The sequence below is a fragment of the Drosophila tropicalis genome, unplaced genomic scaffold (assembly GCF_018151085.1).
Source record: "Drosophila tropicalis isolate 14030-0801.00 unplaced genomic scaffold, ASM1815108v1 contig_1009, whole genome shotgun sequence".
Taxonomy (NCBI): domain Eukaryota; kingdom Metazoa; phylum Arthropoda; class Insecta; order Diptera; family Drosophilidae; genus Drosophila; species Drosophila tropicalis.
This window is the reverse complement of record NW_027172367.1, coordinates 1,404,844-1,426,628: the sequence shown is the minus strand read 5'-3', so window position 1 is coordinate 1,426,628 and position 21,785 is coordinate 1,404,844. Positions and strand designations below refer to the sequence as shown.

The 21,785-nt window shown below is 35.1% G+C and overlaps 1 protein-coding gene across 8 annotated transcripts in view; it reads right to left on the bottom strand.

Moving 5' to 3' along the window:
- Nucleotides 1-21,785, bottom strand: part of step (cytohesin steppke) — a 60,867-nt gene that overhangs the window by 18,901 nt on the left and 20,181 nt on the right. For 3 of the 8 annotated variants that reach the window (XR_011033025.1, XR_011033022.1, XM_068294624.1), the window contains exons 1-3: nucleotides 12,294-12,434; nucleotides 3,257-3,436; nucleotides 2,486-3,198 (exon numbers count right to left, since the gene is read on the bottom strand). The exons of 2 other annotated variants lie outside the window; for them this stretch is intronic. Coding sequence is in view for 3 of the 6 variants with exons in the window: in XM_068294624.1 (XP_068150725.1) it covers nucleotides 2,486-3,198; nucleotides 3,257-3,425 (882 nt within the window). In the remaining 3 variants the exon portion in view is untranslated. Of the gene's footprint in view, nucleotides 1-2,485; nucleotides 3,199-3,256; nucleotides 3,442-12,293; nucleotides 12,435-21,785 lie in introns of those variants that run through there. 3 more of the 8 variants (XM_068294471.1, XM_068294544.1, XM_068294913.1) reach the window with 3 other exon arrangements.

The window sequence follows — 21,785 nt, the reverse complement described above, 5'->3', positions numbered from 1 at the left end:
GCTATATGATATAGTAGTCCGATCCCAAAGATTTTCATACTTTATCTCACCCGGGTAAAAAAAAGCTCCCAAAAAAAATTTCATCCCGATAGCTCTTAAGATGGCTGAGTAAAACGCGTACGCACCGACGGACAGACGGACAGACGGACATGGCTATATCGACTTAGCTTCTCATGCTGATCAAGAATATATATACTTTATGGGGTCGGAAACGTCTCCTTCTGTGCGTTACAAACATCTGACCAATTTTATAATTTTATATCCTCTGCAAGGGTATAAATATCAAAGAATCTAACTTCGGCTACCCTTGCAGTCCTTGGCAAAAATAATTTTACATGTTGAAAATTTGTTTTCTGCAACTCAATTCAACTCCATAATTTTTCTTCTTCTTTCCTCATTTCCTAAGCAAAGCAACGCACGCATACACATACTCATACACATACACATACATACAGTTTATGTAGCGTTGCGTCTGTGTGTGTATGCATGTACTATGCTGATAACGAATGACGTGTTAGACAGCAAGAGACGCTGCCGACAGCAGAACAGATTTATATTGACTGTAACTTGTGTTCTATTTATCCGATCGGATTCAAATTTTAGAACCTGAGTTTTTATATCCAATACTATCATAGTAGTAAATTTCATGGGGATACTCCAATTTCTGCAAAAATGTTTCTACTAGAACTATATGATATAGTAGTCCGATCCTGATGATTTTCATACTTCATTCAAGCATATGCGTACCCAAGCGCTCCCACCATTCATCGCATAACTTGGCAGTTTTATGTTCTATTTGGTCAAAATTTCGTATGTTGCTGGATATTAATATCATATTTAAGTGCCAAATTTGATGGCTCAAGGTAGAAAATTACGGGAGTTTTTTCAGATTAAGGGAGTGTGGCAAAATTAGTTGAGATTACTGACTTTTTATACCATACACCCATAGGGTGAAATGGTATATTAAAGTCGCCAAAATGTATGTAACAGGCAGAAGGAAGCTTGTCCGACCCTATAAAGTCGATCTAGCCATGTCCGTCTGTCCGTCCATCCGTCCGTCTGTATGAACACGCAGATCTCGGAGGCTATAAGAGCTAGAAGCACCAAATTTGGTATGTATACTCATGTAGTATGTAAATGTATAGAGTTAATTGGAATTTCGGCCACGCTCTCTTACGCCTCTAGAATTTACATAAAACTATTTTTCTTAAAAAGTATAACAGCTAGAGACAATTTGGTTTATATACTCGTTTAGTTAGCGCGCAGAAACTAATTGTTCAAACTTTTTGCCACGCCCCCTTCCGCCCCCGGAATTTACAAAAAACTGATTTTCTTGAAAACTTCGACAGCAACCGACATAAAATTTTGACACGCCCACTTCCGCCCCCGAAAATAATATAAAACTGATTTTATCACTTTAACAAAGCTAAAGTCACCAAATTTAAAATGTAGATTTTTTTGGTATGCGCACAGTCTTTGTATACTTTGCTGTTTTTCCACGCGCAATTTCGCCTCCATAATTTAGAAAAAATCGATTGCCAGCTGCAATTTTGCTTATCGCAAACAAATTCTGCAGACCAATTAATAAGCGAGATAGCATATGGTATAAGGGCATGTTAAAACAATTTAATAGACATATGTACATTTGGTTTTCAAAATTTGAAATATTTGTTTCACCTGGTGTAAAATGTTTTCCTATTCTTTACTCAGCATAGCACGGCACGCATACACATACAGTTTATGTAGCGTTGCGTCTGTGTGTGAATGCATGTACTCTGTTGATGGCGTATGACGTAAGAGGCAGCTGACAGCGCTGCCGGCAGAGGTGGGAGCAGAGACGAATTATATTGACTGCAACTTGTGTTATATTCATCCGATCAGATTCAAATTTTGGGATCTGATGTTTTATATCTAATATTATCACGTACGTATAATTTCATAGCGATAATCCAACTGCTTCACCTACTTTTCGTATAAAACTATATTATATAGTGGTCCAATCCTGATGATTTTCATACGGGTTATAAGTAGCTCAAATATTAAGTTTCCACCCAGTAGCTCTTAAAGTGGCTGAGTAAAATGCATCCGCACCGACGGACGGACAGACGGCTATATCGACTCAGCTTCTGCTTATGCTGATCAAAATATTTGCACTTTAATTGGTCGGAAACGCCTCCTTCTGTGCGTTACAATTATTTGACCAATTTTATAATACCCTCTGAAAGGGTATACAAAAAAAATTTTAAACCCTTAGAAAAAAAGAAATCTATTTGTATAGGGCAGCAAAATTTGTTATGATGTTAACTGAAAGACATTCTTAGTTATCTAAACTGGATTGATTTCAAAAATATTCTGCTTAAAATTTGGTAATTAAAATTTAATAATAAGTGATTATTGCAAAAAAAAAAAAAAAAAAAAAATTAAAATTATTTTATAAAAGTAGTTTCCCCAAGCAGCTTACTGCCATTAGGTACTTCTAATTTACCTTGAGATTCCGACAACTATTACAGAGATTTGTCTTTTGGTCAATGCGGTTGCTAATACTATATTTAGTATTGTTGTTGGCATTGAATTCCATAATGTTATGCTCGGTTTCATTTTGGGAAGTCGAGATATCGTCAATGAAGCGAAATTCGCCGGCGTTCAATTTCAACAGGGAACTGAGTTTAGCGCTTATGTTTCCATCATTATCTAACATGCACCCGAGCGAGTTCGAACGTAATTTACTCGGTGATCTTTTTGAAATTATTTCTCCCTTTTCATTAAAGAGGATTTCAATAGGCCGGGAAAAAAACAATGTTCGCGTAGTGGTTGTTCTAGTTATGCGGGTGAGTTGCTCACATTTGTTATAAGTTTGTGTTCCAAATCTCTCACCAGGAATTTGAGCTTGCTCCCTCTTATGAGTCGTATTACTGTAGCTCACAGTTTCAGTACTAAGTGTTGGACTTGCAGATGGAGGACTCTCTTGACTGAGAGATGTAATTTTATAGGTGGGTACACTTGTGCATGGCTTTGGCAAAGGGGTTCGTGATTTTGCTTGTGGACTTAAAAATGGTTGTTGTGTTGTAGGTGTGGGCGGTGTTTCAGCAAGTGACCCAACCGCTAACGTATTGCAAAAGCAGCGCGCACAAGCACTGTTAACACTGCTTCCACTTGTGCTAGTTTCATTTAGTCCAAAGAATGTAATATCATCTATAACTATAGTAAAAAAAATGTAATAATGTTACGTAAAATGTGCTGCGACTGCCGCTCCTACCTTCATCACCCTTTAAAGATAGATCGAAGCAACTATGCTGCATTTGCTGTTTGCTATCAAAGGATTTGCTGCTCTCCCATTTTATGTTTTCTTTATTGGTTTTGGGCTGCCGACGCAATGAGGGAAACCAATTACTAATGCTTGGTCGCTTTTGGTTACGGGAAGCCATTGCGTTACCCACTGTAGACACATAATGGATTGAACAATATTTACATTTTTCACTGCATTGTTAACACTTTTTAGAGTTCTTATTATTAACAGGGACCGGAAAAAATAATGAATATTAAAACCTATTAAACAAAAGTCTTCGAAATACCAATTTTCATATAAGCAAACCCAGTGTTCATTCGTTTTGTTTTTTATGATCCCCTTGCAGAGGGTATTATAAAATTGGTCAGATGTTTGTAACGCATGTAAGGAGATGTTTCCGACCCCATAAAGTATATATATATATTCTTGATCAGCTTGAGAAGCTTAGTCCATATAGCCATGTCCGTCTGTCTGTCCGTCCGTCCGTCTATGCAAATTAAATTCACGCCGCCATCTTAAAAGCTATCGAGATGAAACTTGATATTTGAGCTACTTATAGCCCGGAGCAGATAAAGTATGAAAATGATCAGGATCGGACCACTATATCATATAGTTATAGAAGAAACATAAATAAATGCATAAATTTTTTTAATTAGAGCGGATAAATAGAACTCAAGTTACAGTCAATATACAGTGGCGGCAAAAAATTTGAGACATACATTTTTTGGCCTTAAACTCTGATTGTATTCGATTTTTATATAACACTAGAGACCCGGCGAACTTTGTTCCGCCTTAATAATGACAATAAATAAGCAGATTGCAATTTTTTTTTTTTTTTTTTATTGAAAAATACGAAAAAAAAAATTAAATAACTACATTAATCATTCATTATTATTTCTGAATTTAGTACATAGGTTGCTCTTCACATAACTACCTTGTGATACACGAGATTTTTGTTTTTATTATCAGGCGCAAAAACAAACAACGCAGATGGTCTTCCGACTCGTGAACACGTATAATTGACCATGGGAAAAACATTCTAGATTTAAACCACAAACTTTTAAGGATTGGCCTTGTGATTTGTTGATGGTCAGGGCAAATGCAAGACGTATCGGAAATTGAAGTCTTTTAAATTCAAACGGCATATCGGTTGGGATCATCGGGATCCTCGGAATAAGAACTTCGTCACCTTTGAATTTCCCTATCATTATCGTAGCGTAAATTACATTGTTCATCAATTTACTAACCACCAAACGCGTACCGTTGCACAGTTTTGGTTGGTTTATGTTTCGAGGCATGATTACTACGGAGCCAACCTTTAGGCGCAAATTGTGCGGTGGTAAGCCAGGCACGTCCAAAGAGTTTAAAAACTCAATTAGATAGTTGGCGGCTTCATCTTTATTTGTGACGCAGTCAATAGATTTGAATGTATTGTTCCAATGATCTTATTTTGAATTATGTAGTTCAGGTCATCTACATCTTTATTCTAAGCCGCTAAAATTGCTCGCTCACTCAACCATTCATTCTTTTTGAAGTTAGAAATAATATTTGGAAATACATTGTTGATAAGTTTGTCTTTTGATGAGACAAAATTACAGAAATTATATTAATCCGCTTGATTCATCGACAGGTACTTGACCATTACCGATAGTCAGCAATTGCTCCGAGAAATCTTCAGCCGATGTATCGTTAAGCTCATGTTGTATGATGTATCATTAAGCTCAATGTTACTCTCATGTTTGTTGTCAGCTGCAGTTTCTTCACATAGCGCCATAGATCTTGGAATTACTGGCAGTATTTGGCGGAAATCGCAAGACAGTAAAATCATTGCTCCTCCAAAACATCTCGAGTCATTGCGTAAATTTTTTAATGTTCGGTTAAGTGCTTCTAATGCACGTTTATGCGCCATTGTTCATTCGTCCCAGATGATGATTTTCGATACCGCTAAAACTTTGGCCATTGCTGAGTGTTTTGCAATATTACACGATGGTTCTTCAATAGTTTGAAGATTTAACGGTAATTTGAATGCTGAATGAGCCGTACGGCATCCTTCTTACAATGTGACTGCTATTCCAGAAGAAGCAACTGCAACCGCTATGTTGGATCTCGCCCAAACAGTTGCTAAAACTAATGACATAAGGAATGTCTTGCCAGTTCCACCTGGGGCATCTAGGAAATATAAACCACCATTTTCATCAGCGATTGCTTCATTTTGCTCTCGTGATTGAGAAGCACGAATTAATGCTTTCTTCGTTGAATACTAACGCGGCGCTCTTCTCGTGTAATTTCTCCATGTTCATCGGATAATTGACTCGCGATGTTCTGTTGCCTAATTGCATTACGGCTCCGCCGGGAAAGATAAGATCTTCTAGGACGTAGCATAATGATTAGATTGCTAATGGGTTTTGTTTGATAATATGGGTTACTAAACATTGCACAAAACACGATATTCGAATTTCAATTATGTTACTACACAAAACACAATATTCAAATAGTTCCTTCAGTTTTCACATTGTGTATTACAAAGCACTACAATGATATTAAAACAACAGTTGGGTTTTTTTTAAATGGACTGTTAGAAAACGTTTGTATAGGGAAAAGAAATTGGCTGTTTTAAGGTGTTTTTCGGCAATTATTTATTGTTTTTAAGATGTATTCTCCTATTCGGGGTGGAGACAAATACAACAAATCAAAAACCATGAAAATTGGTTCAGCAGATCTCGAGTTATAAGTGTTGTAACTAACACGACTTTCTTTTATATATATAGATCAGTGAAAAGTTTTGATTTGGTAATGTATAGCGTTGGCCATTTTATTGAGATGATGTACCGTAAATTTTGTGCTCGTATCTCTAACGGTTTTTTTAAAATTAATTTTGGTATAAATCCACAAAATTCGAACCTGGCAAAAAAAAAAAAGGACACTTTTTAAAATTTTTTGAATTGATCGTACATTTTTGGACCCTAGGAAAAATTTTTAGGTCTAGTAAACCTTAGATAAACTGCATACCACAAATTTTGCCACAGAATAGGATTCGGGGCCAATTGAAGTAGTCAATTTTGTAGGTATGTATTTTTTTGGTGTTCCTGTTTGGAGTCATTTAAGCAACTAATTCATTCTAAAGTATAACTATACTTAAACAATGAAAGATAGTGAATTAAAATTATCGACGAATGAGATATTGGTCATCAAAATCGGATTAAAATTAAGTAAACCTTGCCTTGCAAAAACAGGTACATATGTTTAAGTAAAACAGTCGAACTTTTTCCCTCTCTTTCCACCGCATGGAAAATACTGCTGCTTAGGTAAAAAGTTGTATCTGAGAGTTAATAGCGAAATAGTGTCAAAATGCACGCAATTGAGCAGTGAAAAGAAATACGTTATCGACACATTGGGGGAAAAAGGGCTGACTTATAGGCAAATTTGCTAATTGATGATGGAATAGGATGCTCTCATTCGACCGCAGTGGTTTTAATGAAAAAAAAAACTTCTGGTGTCCTAGATCATAAAGGTCGGTTCAAAAGTGCATTTACTATTAGGGCAGAACTGGAGACACATTTTGCAGAAAAGTTAAGTGTCGCTAGCTAAACCCTATAAAGATTTCTGGAGAGCGGTATAAGGAAAACTGTAGCGTGAAAATGTTTTCTCTACTACACACGCGGTCCATTATACCGTTTAAAGGTGCTAAAGGAGTTTTTGGTCCCCGCTATAGAAGAGCATTCGGATGAAATTTTCCAAGACGACTGTGCACTATACCATCGAGCGAAATGTGTAAGTAATGTTTTTATTTGATGCTGTTACCTTTTCCAAACACGAAATTACTAAAGAAAAAAAAAACAAAACCTACAAAATGTTGTAATTTTTTTAGCTAGGAATTTCACGCTTGACTTGGCTGAGAAATTCGCTTGACTTAAACCCTATTGAGCACTAATGGCACGAAATGAAACGAAAAGTAGCGACGAGAAACCGCAAAATAAGTTGCAACGTTATCACCGAAGATACTCTGCGGGTCCTTGTTGACAACCTATTATTATTTATTTTCATTTAATATTACTCTTAAATGAAGTAAGTCGACTCGCCGACTTGGGTATACCACACACAAAGTGAAATAAACCCTTCAGTACCAGATTGTCGCCGCCGACAATGTCGACGCATTGTCCGAGCCCCCGACGTCGGCAATATGAAATAATTTCGTTTTTCGAAACTTAATCGGCTGCCGAAAAAAAAAATATTTCTCATTTGAGGCTGTGTTGTTGTTTTATATTTTCTTTTTTATTTCTGTTCGAGTCGTTTTGTACTTTGCGTTTTTCCGAGCACGCAGTGAAAATATATTATTTTAGTGTTTTCTGATTAATTTTAGATACAATTATAGTAAGTGCTATTTAATGTGATGTTTAATATACCAAATAGTGAATAGTAATTTTGTTGGCAAAGTTCAATAAATAAGCAAAAATTAATATTATTCATAATTGAATGCAAGTAAATAACTCTCACTCAAGAAAATGAGTGAAACATATGAGAACATAGAGTGAAAGGAAAACAAAGTATTTTGCCAACAAAATTAAGTGCGAGTTCGACCCCGGGCCGTGCCAAACGAAAATTTTTTTTTTTTTATTTTGTAATAATTTAATTTTTTTTTTTCTTAAAATAAAAAAATCAAAGAAGCTAACATCGTCTATGCCGAAGTTTCTATATATCCTTGCAGTCCTTGGTAATAATAATTTTACATGTTCAAAATTTGTTTTCTGCAACTCAATTTATCAATACAAACAAAACAATTTTACTCTAAAATCATATATGAATATCACATACATATGTAAATTTCATAGCATACTCGATTTTTATGAAAATGTTTCTTCTAGTTCTTCTAGAGCTATATGATATAGTGGTCCGATCCTTATGGTTTTCATACTTTATTTTTGCCGGGTAATAAAAACCACCGAAAAAATTTCAGCTCGATAGCTCTTAAGACGGCTGAGTAAAACGCGTACGCACAGACGGACGGACAGGGCTATATCAACTCAGCTTCTCATGCTGATCAAGAATATATATACTTTATGGGGTCGGAAACGTCTCCTTCTGTGCGTTACAAACACCTGATTAACTTTATAATACCCTCTGCAAGGGTATAAAAACATAAGTACATATACAACTGTTATATGAAAATCACAAAGTTTTAATCCTTTTTTTTTATATTTACAAACATCTCAAATGGCTGGAGACAACTCTCTCTTCTGAAGAGCCACAACCCGGATACGAAAAACCAAAAGTTGAGCCTTAGAACCTATCTAAAGGTTTTGAATATTTTACTCGGTAAGTAGATTAATTGTTGAAAGCTAAAGCGTTAGTTTTGATATTATAATTCATTTTATTTCTAATAATATCTGCACTTTTTTATTCCAGAAGCAGTTAAAAACACTTCCTCGGGGCAGCCAGAATGGGCTTTAGAATGCGATGGCCTGAGTCAAAAATAAGGATAACAACCCAAAAAGCAGAAAATTGAAGCAGCAACTGCCAAATTAGCTTAGTAAAAAAAAATTAAAGAAAAGAAAAATTTATTTAATTTTTTTTATATTTTTTATGTAATTTATGTCCCTCTAGTCCCTAGGACAAAATAGGGAACAAAGCGACAAAGCGGCGACACAATGCTTGTTTGTCCCGGCGTTCGGCAATACATTTTGGACATTGTCTAAGCGACTGTAGCGACAACTGTCGCTGGGTTGTCGTTCCGGTCTTGAAAGCTAGGACATGCAATGTTAAATGTCGCCGCAATTTAAATGAGAGTGTCGCCGGTTTGTCCCCGGGGACAAGCGACATGCCCCCGGGAAATCCGGCGATTCCGGTACTGAAGGGAATATTTCGAAAACCAAATGTATGTATGTCTATTAAATTGTTTTAACATGCCCTACAAACACACGAGCACTCTAGCGCCGCCAGTAGCCAACGTCCAATTCTGCCCTTTTGGATCGCGTAGTAAGATTGCAATTATCTCTATACATACTACTGTTCATACATACGGACAGACGGATACTTTATAGGGTCGGAGAAGTTTCCTTCTGCCTGTTACATACATACATATGTATGTACATTTTGGCGACTTTTATATACCAGTTCAATCTATGCGTGTACGGTATAAAAATTACATCGCAGCTGAGCCAAGAAAAATTTGTTTCCTCTAAGCATTGAATTTTGATAATTTTTTTTGTATTTTAGTTCGCGGCAAATTTTTAGTGAATTATCTTATTGTTAAAATATCAAAGAAGCTAACTTCGCCTATGTCGTAGTTTATATACCCTTGCAGTCCTTAGCAAGAATATTTTTACATATTAAAAATTTGTATTCTGCAACTCAGTTCATCAATACACAAACAAAACATAATTACTCTTTTCACTAAAATTTTTTCTTCTTCCCTCATTCCCTAAGCAAAGCAACGCACGCCCACACACAGTTTATGTAGCGTTGCATCTGCATATGTATGCAATGGGAGCAGAGCCGATTTATATTGACTGTAACTTGTGTTCTATTTATCCGATCCGATTCAAATTTTAAAATCTGCGGTTCTATATAAATATTATCAGATAATTAATAATTTCATAGCGATACTCCAACTGCTTCACCTATTTTTGATATAGTATTCCGATGCTAGAGATTTTCACACTTGATCTGCTACAGTTAAAAAAAGCTCAGAATGTTAACCCGATAACTTTTAAGATGGCTGAGTTAAACGCATACGCACCGACGGACAGACGAACATGGCTATATCGACTTAGCTTCTCATGCTGATCAAGAATATATATACTTTATGGGGTCGGAAACGTCCTTCTCTGCAAGGGTATAAAAAGAAATCTTATTCTCTTATTTTTATCTGAACGATTCCAAAAAGAAAAATTAAATTCTTAAGTGGTGCGGTTTTCATGACCACCAGTGTACATACATATGTATGTGTGTACATATGTACATCATTAGTATTTTCAATAGCATACATCGTCTGGAGTTGTCTTGCTGACAAAGCAGTTATACAACGAACTAACAAAATTGTCTATATGAATGCTTCTATGTAGCATGTGCATGTACAGTGGCTCACAGCTTATTTGATACAGCGTTAAGTTTTCACTTTCGATATATGTATAGTTGGAACCCGATTATCCGGGCTCCCGTGAAAATTTTGCTTTCGATTTACCGGATTTTTCGATTTTCAGTGATGGATGTGGTCCCGACAGTCCCGGATAATCGGGATCCAACTGTACTTAATATCGACATATTTAGTAAGTACATACATATTTCAAAAGCTTGTTCCAAGAAATGATATTTCCAGCAATATATGACAAGAGGTTCAAATTTGAGCCCCCAGCGTAAATACGCTAATACGCTTTGTTTAAACAAATACCACCTTTTATGTAAGTAAAATAACCAAAGAAGAGCAGTTCTCGGCCTTTCGAGTATTTTGTATGATTGGTCAATATGTGTATAAAACAATATGTTAGTTATTTTAAACGTTCCTTAGTGCGAAAAAAAGAAAAGCGTAAACGGGTCATTCATCGCATAGAGAATGAAGAGTGTCCGGAAAATAGCAGAGCTTGTTAGCCAAAGTGCCTCTACTGTCCAGCACGACCTAGAGAGCTGTAAAGTTTGAACACGAGAACAGGATTGAAAACAAGGGCAGGCAAGCAACGAATAAAATTTTTAAGGAGTCGGACGAGCGGATTAATGTCCGAAAAAATAAAGCTAATCAGAAGCTACCTAAAATGCAGTACCTCGACATTTTAAAAGAGAATCTGGTCCAAAGTGCCGAGGTACTTGGTATAAGAAGCAATTTCCGGTACTACCAAGACAACGATCCCAAGCACAAAGCCGGAATTGTGCAAACATGGTAGAATAAGCATAAACTTTTTAATGAGACTGTATCAAATAACCTGTGAGTTTAGTTTTTGATTTGATTTCGTAATGTTTTTTACTATTAAATAGCTCTAATTTGAATTAAATTCTTTTGTTTTTGAAAACAATATTTTTAACTCAAATGGCATATTAAGTATTTTGGTAGTGTGTATAGTTTTCCAACAATAACAATATCAATTTTTTGTAAATATTTATTACAGCTACTCGAGATTTCAGTGTTGAAAAGTGGAAAAATCGGCTAAAGCTATATTTCAGTGTTGTCAAACGCTATTTTTTATTTGGCGCGCTGTTTGACCGCCCTGGTAGCCAAATATTTTAATCTAAACTCTAAAGTCGAGGATTATTCGGCTGCCAGAGCAGCCGAATATTGTATTCTAAACTATATTTGTTCTACAAAATCAAGAAATATTGTAAACTCAACAATATTTTCGTTTGTTGAGAATAGTGCGAACAAAAGATTCAAAAAGCCCGCGTATTCGAGTATCCAAAATTCGGTATTTGGCAACACCATCTCAAAATTCAACAGCTTTTTTTAGCCGGAAACAGCTACTTTTAGCTATAGTCCCGCTAAAAATATTAATTTTCTTTTGTTAATTACTCAAAAACTACGAAATAAATCGCCAACTCGCACCTGAGGTAGTGATCGTGGAATTTTTCTCTTTCGTTTGATACCAAACTTATGTAGTTTAAGCGCGTTTTGGGCCCGAGTAGCTGTAGTAAATATTTACCCAATTTTTAAAAGAGAGCTGTATCAAATAAGCTGTGAGTCACTGTATATAGATAAAGTGCAAAAAATGTGATTTATTTTTTTAAGAGTAATGGGTAATTGTTCTTTGTAACACACAACGCCTACACCTGTATGCTTTTAACAGACTAAATAAATATTATATATGTGTATGTATATGTATATGTTTGTAGCATGTACATTGAAGATAGTATACATATGTATGTACATATGAATATGTAAAAATGCTATATATGTACATACATACATATGTATGTATGTATGTAAGAATTTTGCACAATAAAACCACCACGCGCCACATTCATCCGTATTAGCAAAAGTATGTACTATACATAAATATTTTTGCATACACATACATGTACATACAGATATTTCTAGTGGTGAGTATAGTACAAGCAAAATTAAAAGCACAAACGAAATACTAAAACTTAAATATTGTTGCTATTTTTTGTGACGGTACACCGACGACTAGGTCCGTTACGCAAATATGTTGTTTGTATTTCAGAATTCAGACTGAGGCAAATGAGCGCATACTGCCTTAGCCGTAGGTCTTTTGCTGACAAGTGTTTTCAAGAGAGTCATATGTAAAAAGAGACATTCAAATAAATACTGCATGGCGTTAAGAGTGGGAAAACTGTTTCTCTTCGTTTGCGTTGTGTGGCCTTGACAGAAGTTAATAATACAGGGGCGTTTTTTATCAAGTTTAAAATCTTAGATTGGTCTACAGTGGCTTTCAGCTTATTCGACCCTCATGTAAATACATACATAAATATGTATGTATACACGAGTGTATGTATGTATGTACATATGCATGATGTGTGGTCATGGTCTTAAGAAAGATAAAATAACTTGAAATACAAAAATTGTACTGAATTGTTCTGTTTAAATAACCGGATAAAAATCGTGCAGTATACATATGTATGTACATGCGCGGAACTATCGTCAAAAAAACTTGTTTTCAAAAATTAAAGAGAATTGAATAGAAGCGTGAGTAATTCAAAATGGCAAAGTTAAGAGAAAAAACATGTGCCATGACTGTGACATTTCTCGATCGGATGACTAACCATTGGCAAGAAATTTTTTCGAATCCAAAAACAACTTTTACAAAAGTTCAACGAAATATATGTATGTATATGTATGTATGTACATAGGTATGTATACAGGCATACTACTGTACATTCAAGTCTGTGTGTGAAAGTGTATATGCATATGTATGTATGTATTTATACATATGTATGCATGTATACATATACATACATACATAAATGTACATACACACATACAGTCTGTCAAGAAACTCTTTACACTCTGAAAAAAAAACGAATTTTTTAACTTTAGATACGAAAAAAACAGCTTTTTATTTAAATTAACGATTTATTTTTAATTGTAATCAGTAGATTATTCAATTTTATGTTAAATTTAAGAAGAAAAAAAACAAAATCATTAACGCAAACAAAAGAAAAACAACAAAAAGGAACTTTACTCAATCTTGACACTGTCAAGAAACTCTTTACACATTTCGTTTTGTTCATCTGTTTTGCTCTTATTCGTAGAATTAACGGTGATTTACCGTTAACTATGCTTTTAGAACTTTATCACGCGGTTCTTCTTTTGCATTCCCTTTGATTTGATTGTGAAAATTCGTTGAGTAAGCATCTAATTACCGTAATAATCAGATTTTTAAAATGCCCGGCAAAAGATTGACCTTTGAAGTAGTTCAATTGATTTTATATAATCGTCAATTGGGTAAATCTGTTTCAGAACTCGTAGAAATGTTTTCCGTATCAAAAAAAACAATTTATAACGTTATAAATCGCGCGGAAAAGGAGGGTCGCCTTGAAGTAAAGGATGGAGGTGGCCGTAAAAGAAAGATACATATATAAACGTGCCGACCGCCTAATCATGCGAAAAATTGACCAAAATCCGCAAATTTCGGTGAGAACCCTTGCTAAGGATCTTAAGGAAGAGTGTGACTTAGTCGTATCACACGAGACTGTGCGCCAAGCCATCCTACGGCATAAGTACTTTTCTAGAGTGGCTCGCAAGAAACCGCTACTGTCTTCAATTAATATTGAAAAGCGCTTTACTTTCGCTTCTCGTATGGTGAACCACCCAGCAGAATATTGGGACGACGTCATATTTTGCGATGAAACTAAGGTTATGCTGTACTATAACGATGGACCACCCAGAGTATGGCGAAAAGCATGCACTGCCCTGGAACAGCGGCATATTATTCCAACTGTGAAGTTTGGGAAACTTTCCGTTATGGTGTGGGGTTGTATTTCCAGTCGAGGAGTCGGTGAACTGTCATTTATCGAAAATACCATGAACGCCGAACAGTACCTCGAAATTTTGAAAACATACTTAACCCAAAGTGTGATAAATTTTGGATTCGTTTGCGACAATAAGCCGAATTTCAAATTTTACCAGGACAACGACCCCAAACATAAAGAGTATAATGTCCGCTCTTGGCTTTTATACAACTGTGGCAACGTCATTGATACACCACCCCAGAGCCCCGATCTTAACCCGATTGAGCACGCGTGGTCCTATCTAAAAAAAAAAGTGGGAAAGAGGAACCCAAAGAACCGCCAACAGCTAAAAGATTTTGTTTTAGAAGAGTGGAAAAACATCCCTCTTGAATATATAAAAAAGTTGGTAGGATCAATGAAAAAACGCCTCCAACATGTTGCTAGTGCCAAGGGGGGCCATACCAAATACTAAAATGTACATAAATAATAATAATTTAGCATATAATTTAGTTTACATTAGAACAAAACGAAATGTGTAAAGAGTTTCTTGACAGTGTCAAGATTGAGTAAAGTTCCTTTTTGTTGTTTTTCTTTTGTTTGCGTTAATGATTTTGTTTTTTTTCTTCTTAAATTTAACATAAAATTGAATAATCTACTGATTACAATTGAAAATAAATCGTTAATTTAAATAAAAAGCTGTTTTTTTCGTATCTAAAGTTAAAAAATTCGTTTTTTTTTTCAGAGTGCAAAGAGTTTCTTGACAGACTGTACATACATACATCACCAAAACGCGCGATTCAAAATAAAAGAAGAGAAGCTAAATTCGCTCTACATATGTATGTACATATATCGTAATTTTTATCGACATTACTAATTAGGGGATCTATCCCCTATTTTATAAAATACATGCATACATTCATATGTATGTATGTACATATGTATGTATAATTAAATTTCGACTTTGTTGTACATACATACATATGTACATACATACATATGAACGTGTACATATTAAACATCTGCATGACTGGCAAAAAAAAAAAAAAACACATTCGAATTCAAAATGAATTGAGTTAGTATGAATGAGAAACGGAATGAGTATGAGTGAGTTAGCTCGGGCTACACTCAGTCACACTACACTACACGCTGTATGTTGAAACGAAATGAATGAGTCGATTGAGTTGACAGGTGTCCACTGTATTCGAATGAAAACAGCGTTTGTTGTAGTTCTTTTTTTTTTTTTTTTTGTGCTTACAGAAACATACATACATATGTATGTATACATAGTGCAACGCAACGAGTTTATTACAGTTTTAAACGACTGTGCCAAATTTGATCAAGATCAGGTAACTATATCATATACATATAGCTCCTATAAGAACAATCGGCGAAAAACAGTGACTCTGATTAAAAACTTCGTTTTTTTGTATGTATGTATGTAAGCCGATTCGCAAACATTAGACTTAAAAGAAACCCTTTAAAACGTTTTTCCACATTGAAGACCATAGGTAAGAAAATAGTAACAAAAAACTTGCAAGGGTATACAAACTTTGACGCGGTCGACGCTAGCCCCGGCCCTCTGTTTTCTATACCCTTGTAGAGGGTATTATAAAATTGGTCAGATGTTTGTAACGCACAGAAGGAGACGTTTCCGACCGCATAAAGCTATCAGGATGAAACTTGATATTTGAGTTACTTATAGCCCCCAAATAGTTCTAGAAGAAACATAAATGAAAAAATTGGAGTATCTCTATGAAATTTACTTATGTATATGATAGCTTTCATAAGCTTCCTATGTATTTCGATTCAGCAACAATCAGAACGTCGGCAATGTAGACGAAAGCATATTAAAAGGCCAGCTCTCTTTCGCACAGTTTCCATAGCAAAAAATTTATATTGGCCTTTCGGCGTTACAAATGCATCTTTTAAACCCTTGGTCATAGGTGTGCAACGCATAGAATGAAGTATATCTGACCATACAAAGTATATATGTACATACATTCTTGATCAGCACGACGAGACGAGTTCATAGAACAATGTCTGTCTGTCCGTCTGGCATCTAGACACGATCTCCTCCTAGACCGTGAGAGCTTCAAAACTGAAATTATTCATGTGGGTTTCAATATACTGTAGAGTTAGAATCGGACCACTATATTTTATAGCTATTGTCATACACATAAATATTTGTTAGTTTTTTACGGATATTAATGACTGTGCTAAATTTGATTATGATCGGGTGACTATATCATATAGCTACCATAGGACTATCAGTGGATAGCAATCCACAGTGGTTGCGTCCACTATAAAATATTTTGACAACATGTAATTATACATATCGTCTAATAAATGTCCAAACTTCCTTGTGCCAAACCGGATTTTACAGAATTGAAATGACGAACACGAGTTCATTTTTGCGACGTGTCCTTGCTTTTTGTCAAAACAAAAGCGCACTTCAAAGTGATTAAACGTGTGGCAAAGTGTTCAAAGATTAATTATTTAAAATGGATTTTGTGGTTGAGTATTTAGTTTAAATGAAGTAAGTAAGTCAACTCGCCAACTTGGGTATACCATCATACACCAGGTGAAACAAATATTTTAAATTTCGAAAACCCAACATGCTTCATACTATGTGCTATCTCGCTCACTCTACAAACACACGAGCACTCTAGCGCCGCCACTAGCCAACGGCCTATTCTGGCCTAATGGACCTCGTAGTAAAATACGTTCAAACGCATATTTTGCATGTTTCTAGTCCGATTTCGATAAAATTTGGTAGTTTGGTAGAAATAGATAAGACTAATTAATTTGCCTTTTAACCAACTTAACTGTTTTTGTTTATTTTGTGAACGTCTACTTTATGTTTCCTTAAAGTTGTGAGTGTTATCACTGTATTTTTCAATGCTTTTAGGAAATAAAAATGAAAAGCTTAGCTGCTGATAGTTGCTGATAAGCGTATATTCTTAAATAAACTAAAGGGTTCTCACTATTTTTCAAAAACAAACTTGCAGCGCAATCAGCTACTATTCTTTTGTTTATGTGATGTTGCTGTCGTTTTCGTCAATTGTGTTTTTGCATATTAATTTTGGTCAGAAGTGTGCAACGCATAGAACGAAGCATCTCCGACCATACAAAGTATATATATTCTTGATCAGCACGACGAGACAAGTTCAAATAGCCATGTCCGTCCGTATGTCTGGATCAACGCAAACTCCTCCTAGACCGTAAGAGCTACAGAGCTGAAATTTTGCACGTAGGCTTCTATATACTGCAGGGGTTGCATATTTTGGATTCGGATCGGACCACTATATCAAATAGCTCCCATACAAACGCCAAAGTTACGAACAGCGACTTTTCTCAATAACTTCGTTATTTTCTAAGCTTTTCCCGAAACTGAATATTATACTGTTTATTGCGCCCATAAACGACAGTGCCAAATTTGATCAAGATCGGATGACTATTTCATATAGCTCCCATTGGAACGATCGATCGAAAACAGTGCCTTTTGTAAATAACTTCGTTACTTTTAACGTGATTGCCTTCATCTATATGCAGTGTTGGAAGAAATAATAGAAACGGCAACCTTATTTTCTTTTGAAACAATTTTTTTCAGTGTTGGTGAAATTATTCGGCCTGAAAATCTCTGTTTAAGAATGTGGGATAGTAGTACTGTTATTTTCATTCCTTTTTATACCGATTTTCCCGAAACTTTTCCTTCTATACACTTTTTAGTAGAACTACCACGTGTTTCGGTTGGAAAAAATAATAGAAACGCTCAGTATTTTTCACGTCAAAAACATTTTAGATCTCATAAAAGTTAATTTTTGGTTTTATTTTAATATTCTTTAGTCGTTTCACCCTTACTTTTCAATACTTCGCGGCAACGACGTCCCATGGAATCAACTAAGTAAGCACAGATTGCTGGGTCTATAAGATACCATTCATCCTGGACCTTTTCCCATAAAACTTGACTATTTTTTGGTTTATAACCAGCAATCCTCTCCTTTAATATTCCCCAAAGGTGTTCTATTGGGTTTAAGTCCGGGGACTTAGATGGCCACTCCAAAACATTAACTTTGTTGTCTTTGAACCACTTTTTTGCCAGCTTGGACGAGTGTTTGAGATCGTTATCCTGCTGATATTCCCATTTCAAAGGCATTTCTTCTTCAGCATAAGGAAGCATAGTATTGGTAAGGATATTGACGTAGTCGATGGCACACATTTTATCCTTAATCCAAAATTACGGACCGACACCTGCGAAAGAAAAGCGTCCCCAAAGCATAATGTTTCCACATCCGTGCTTAACGGTCTTTACAGTATGTTTTGGATCATAAGTAGTGTTTTTTGACCGTTTACAGACACCTTGTCATTAGATCCAAACAAATTAACTTTTGTTTCATCCGACAATATCACTTTTTTCCAATTGGCCCGAAGCACATGTTGAGTAGCAAAATCTATTCTCCGTTTTATATTTTGCTTGCTCAAGCACGGTACTTTTTTAGCACTATATGCCTTTAACCCAAATGATACCAATCTTGTCCGGATAGTTCTACTCATCTAGCTTGTTTTTGAGCTTTTACGATGAAAGGAATGGGTTTTTTTTTTCGCTTTTCGCAAGATAACCTGGTCAAATTTTGATGTTGTGGTACGTTTTCGACCTCGATTTTCTTGTTTATATTTATAATGAATAGATGAAAACACTTTTTTTTTGTTAGGAATTCATTGATTCTGCGATTTCTGCCATTGAACGACCAGAGTTTTTAAGTTTTTTTATGATTTCCTTTTATTCCTCTGAGGAGTGCGTGCCACGACCCATACTGCATATAATGTTAATAAATTAAAACAGAAATCACAACCAATTTTAATGGATATTAAATACCTTTGATGTAGAATATTAAAATAAAACCAAAAAGTAACTTTTATGAGATCTAAAATGTTTTTGACGTGAAAAATACTGAGCGTTTCTATTATTTTTTCCAACCGAAACACGTGGTAGTTCTACTAAAAAGTGTATAGAAGGAAAAGTTTCGGGAAAATCGGTATAAAAAGGAATGAAAATAACAGTACTACTATCCCACCATCTTAAACAGAGATTTTCAGGCCGAATAATTTCACAAACACTGAAAAAAATGATTTCAAAAGAAAAAAAGGTTGCCGTTTCTATTATTTCTTCCAACACTGTACATATGTTAATGACTGTGCCGAATTTGATGAAGATCGGGTGACTATATAATATAGCTTCCATAAGAACGATCAGTGGAAAACAGTGACTTGAATATCTTCGTTATTTCCTATGAATGTAGGCCATTCTATCGCAAAGATAAGCCTTTTTAGATAATACGTTCTTCCACATTGATGGCTAATGGGTAAGGAAAGAGTTACCAGAAAAGTTGCAATATTATTTTTTATAATTTTGTCTTTTGAAATTTTACTTTTCATTATAAAGGAGATTGTCATAACTATGTATTTTTACGGAAGCACATCTTTGATCTTTGGTGTCAAGAAAAAGTGAAAAAGTGTCAAGCCAAAAATAATTTGTTGGAACTTAACATAAGAAGCAAAGGCCACAAAGTCAATACGATTGACGGTACGGTACTTTTTCAAGAAGATAGTTGCTTACTGGATTCAGTACAAAAAAATTAGAAGTTCAGTTGTACAATACCACTCTGAATGGCTAAAAACTAAAGAATTTATTGTCCAGAAGCCTACTGGTAGTGCTCAACAAATTGATCCGAATAGCCCTGCGACAAAAGTATGATGACTCTGCAGCTTCTGTTTTGCGCTTACCTGATTTATAGTCAAAACTTTAAGCAAACGAAATAAATATTGAAAAGAACTTGCCGCTTGTCGTGGTCATTGGATTATCATTAGATCATTTATCAATTCAGTAGTTTCCTACAACTTATTGCCAAGCTATGAAAAAATTCTTTAATTTAAAACTTTGAGATATTCAAATAATATTGTTTTAGACGAAACATATGTGGTAGTCCAACTACAAAGTCTTTTAGACAACACAGCTTCAAGTATTTTAGAGCTTTGGATGAAACAGAAAAAACCTTAACATGAATTGGAAAATAGCAGAACTGTTCACAGCGAGTATAAACAAAGGTTTTCCAATTGTATAAATGACGAGAAAAGTTTATTTGTCACATCGTACGTCCCACTTCACCTTGTAAACGACTCAAAGATAATAAGGAAAAATCCTAAGACTACCACAAACTCCGTCGAAGAAGAGCTCTACTTCAAGAAGAAAATAGCTGACTTAAAGACAACTGAACATAAAATTTGCAATACAACATTTTCTGTAAAGCAACCCCTTCAATTAACTATGGTGGATGGTTAAGCAACACGTCCTCTATGAAATGCTTTATTTGTGGGTAAAAGCCCACAGAAATGAACAACTTTGAAAAATGTTGTTGAAGAGATGTGCAAGGGAAGTATTTTGAATTCGAAACAAGTGCACACATACAACTACATTTTTTGATCACTAGAACACTTTTTGCCGGCCGCATGCGCAGTGTTTCCGAAGCTTTTTCAGCAAAAGTAACTAAAACGAGGACTGAAAGTAGCTAAATTTCAAATTTCGAACTAAACTTTCTTAGAAAATAGCTTAAAAAAAGTAGCTAAAATAAAAACATCTATTTTTTAATAAATGAACACCAACTCATCATTTTTAAAGCTTTCATTGCTTTTATAATTAGCCTTTCTAAGGCACTTTGCCGCACATTTTCCCTGTCGGCGTAATCCAGATCTATAAGTCAAATCTCATATTAATAAGTATAACAATATTTAAAATAGTTGTGTTTTACCTTATAGCCAAAATAGAGCTTAACACCTTAGAAAAATCTGCACCATTCTATTTCTTAATTAAGTTTTAATTAAGTTCACCTGACTGAAGAGGCGCTCCACTTCAGCGTTCAAACAGGGAAAAGATAAAATTTTTAGTGCGAGGCTAGCTAACTCTTTATAAGGATTGGTAAAGATCGAGTCTTTATAATTACAAACTTTGGCCCAGAACTTCTACGTATTTTCAACATTTTGGCAGGTATTATTCCAAGTTATCATATTACCATTTGTAAATGGACTACGTCTTTCATTAAAAGTTAAATTGTACATTAAAAGTTAAATTTACATTTTCGACCGAAAATAGGTAAATTTTATTTAACACATGATATCTCGCTCACTCTACAAACACACGAGAACTCTAGCGCCGCCAATAGTCAGCTCACCTTGTGTATTGCGTAGTAACATGCATATTTCGCATGTTTCCAGTCCGATTAAATTTGGTAGTTTGGTAGAAATATGTAAGATTAATTGGTCTGCAGAATTTAGTTGCGATAGCCAAAATTGCAGCTGGCAATCGTTTTTTTCTAAATTATGGAGGCGAAAATGGGCGTGGCAAAATAGTAAAGTATACAAATCCTGCGCGAATACTAAAAAAAATCCACATTTTAAATTTGATGACTTTAGCTTTGTTCGTTTTCGAGAAAATCAGCAAAAAGTTTAAACAATTAGTTTCTGCGCGCTATCTAAACGAGTATATAAACCAAATTTGATGTCCCTTATACTTTTTAAGAAAAACAGTTTTATGTGATTCCTGGGGGCGTGG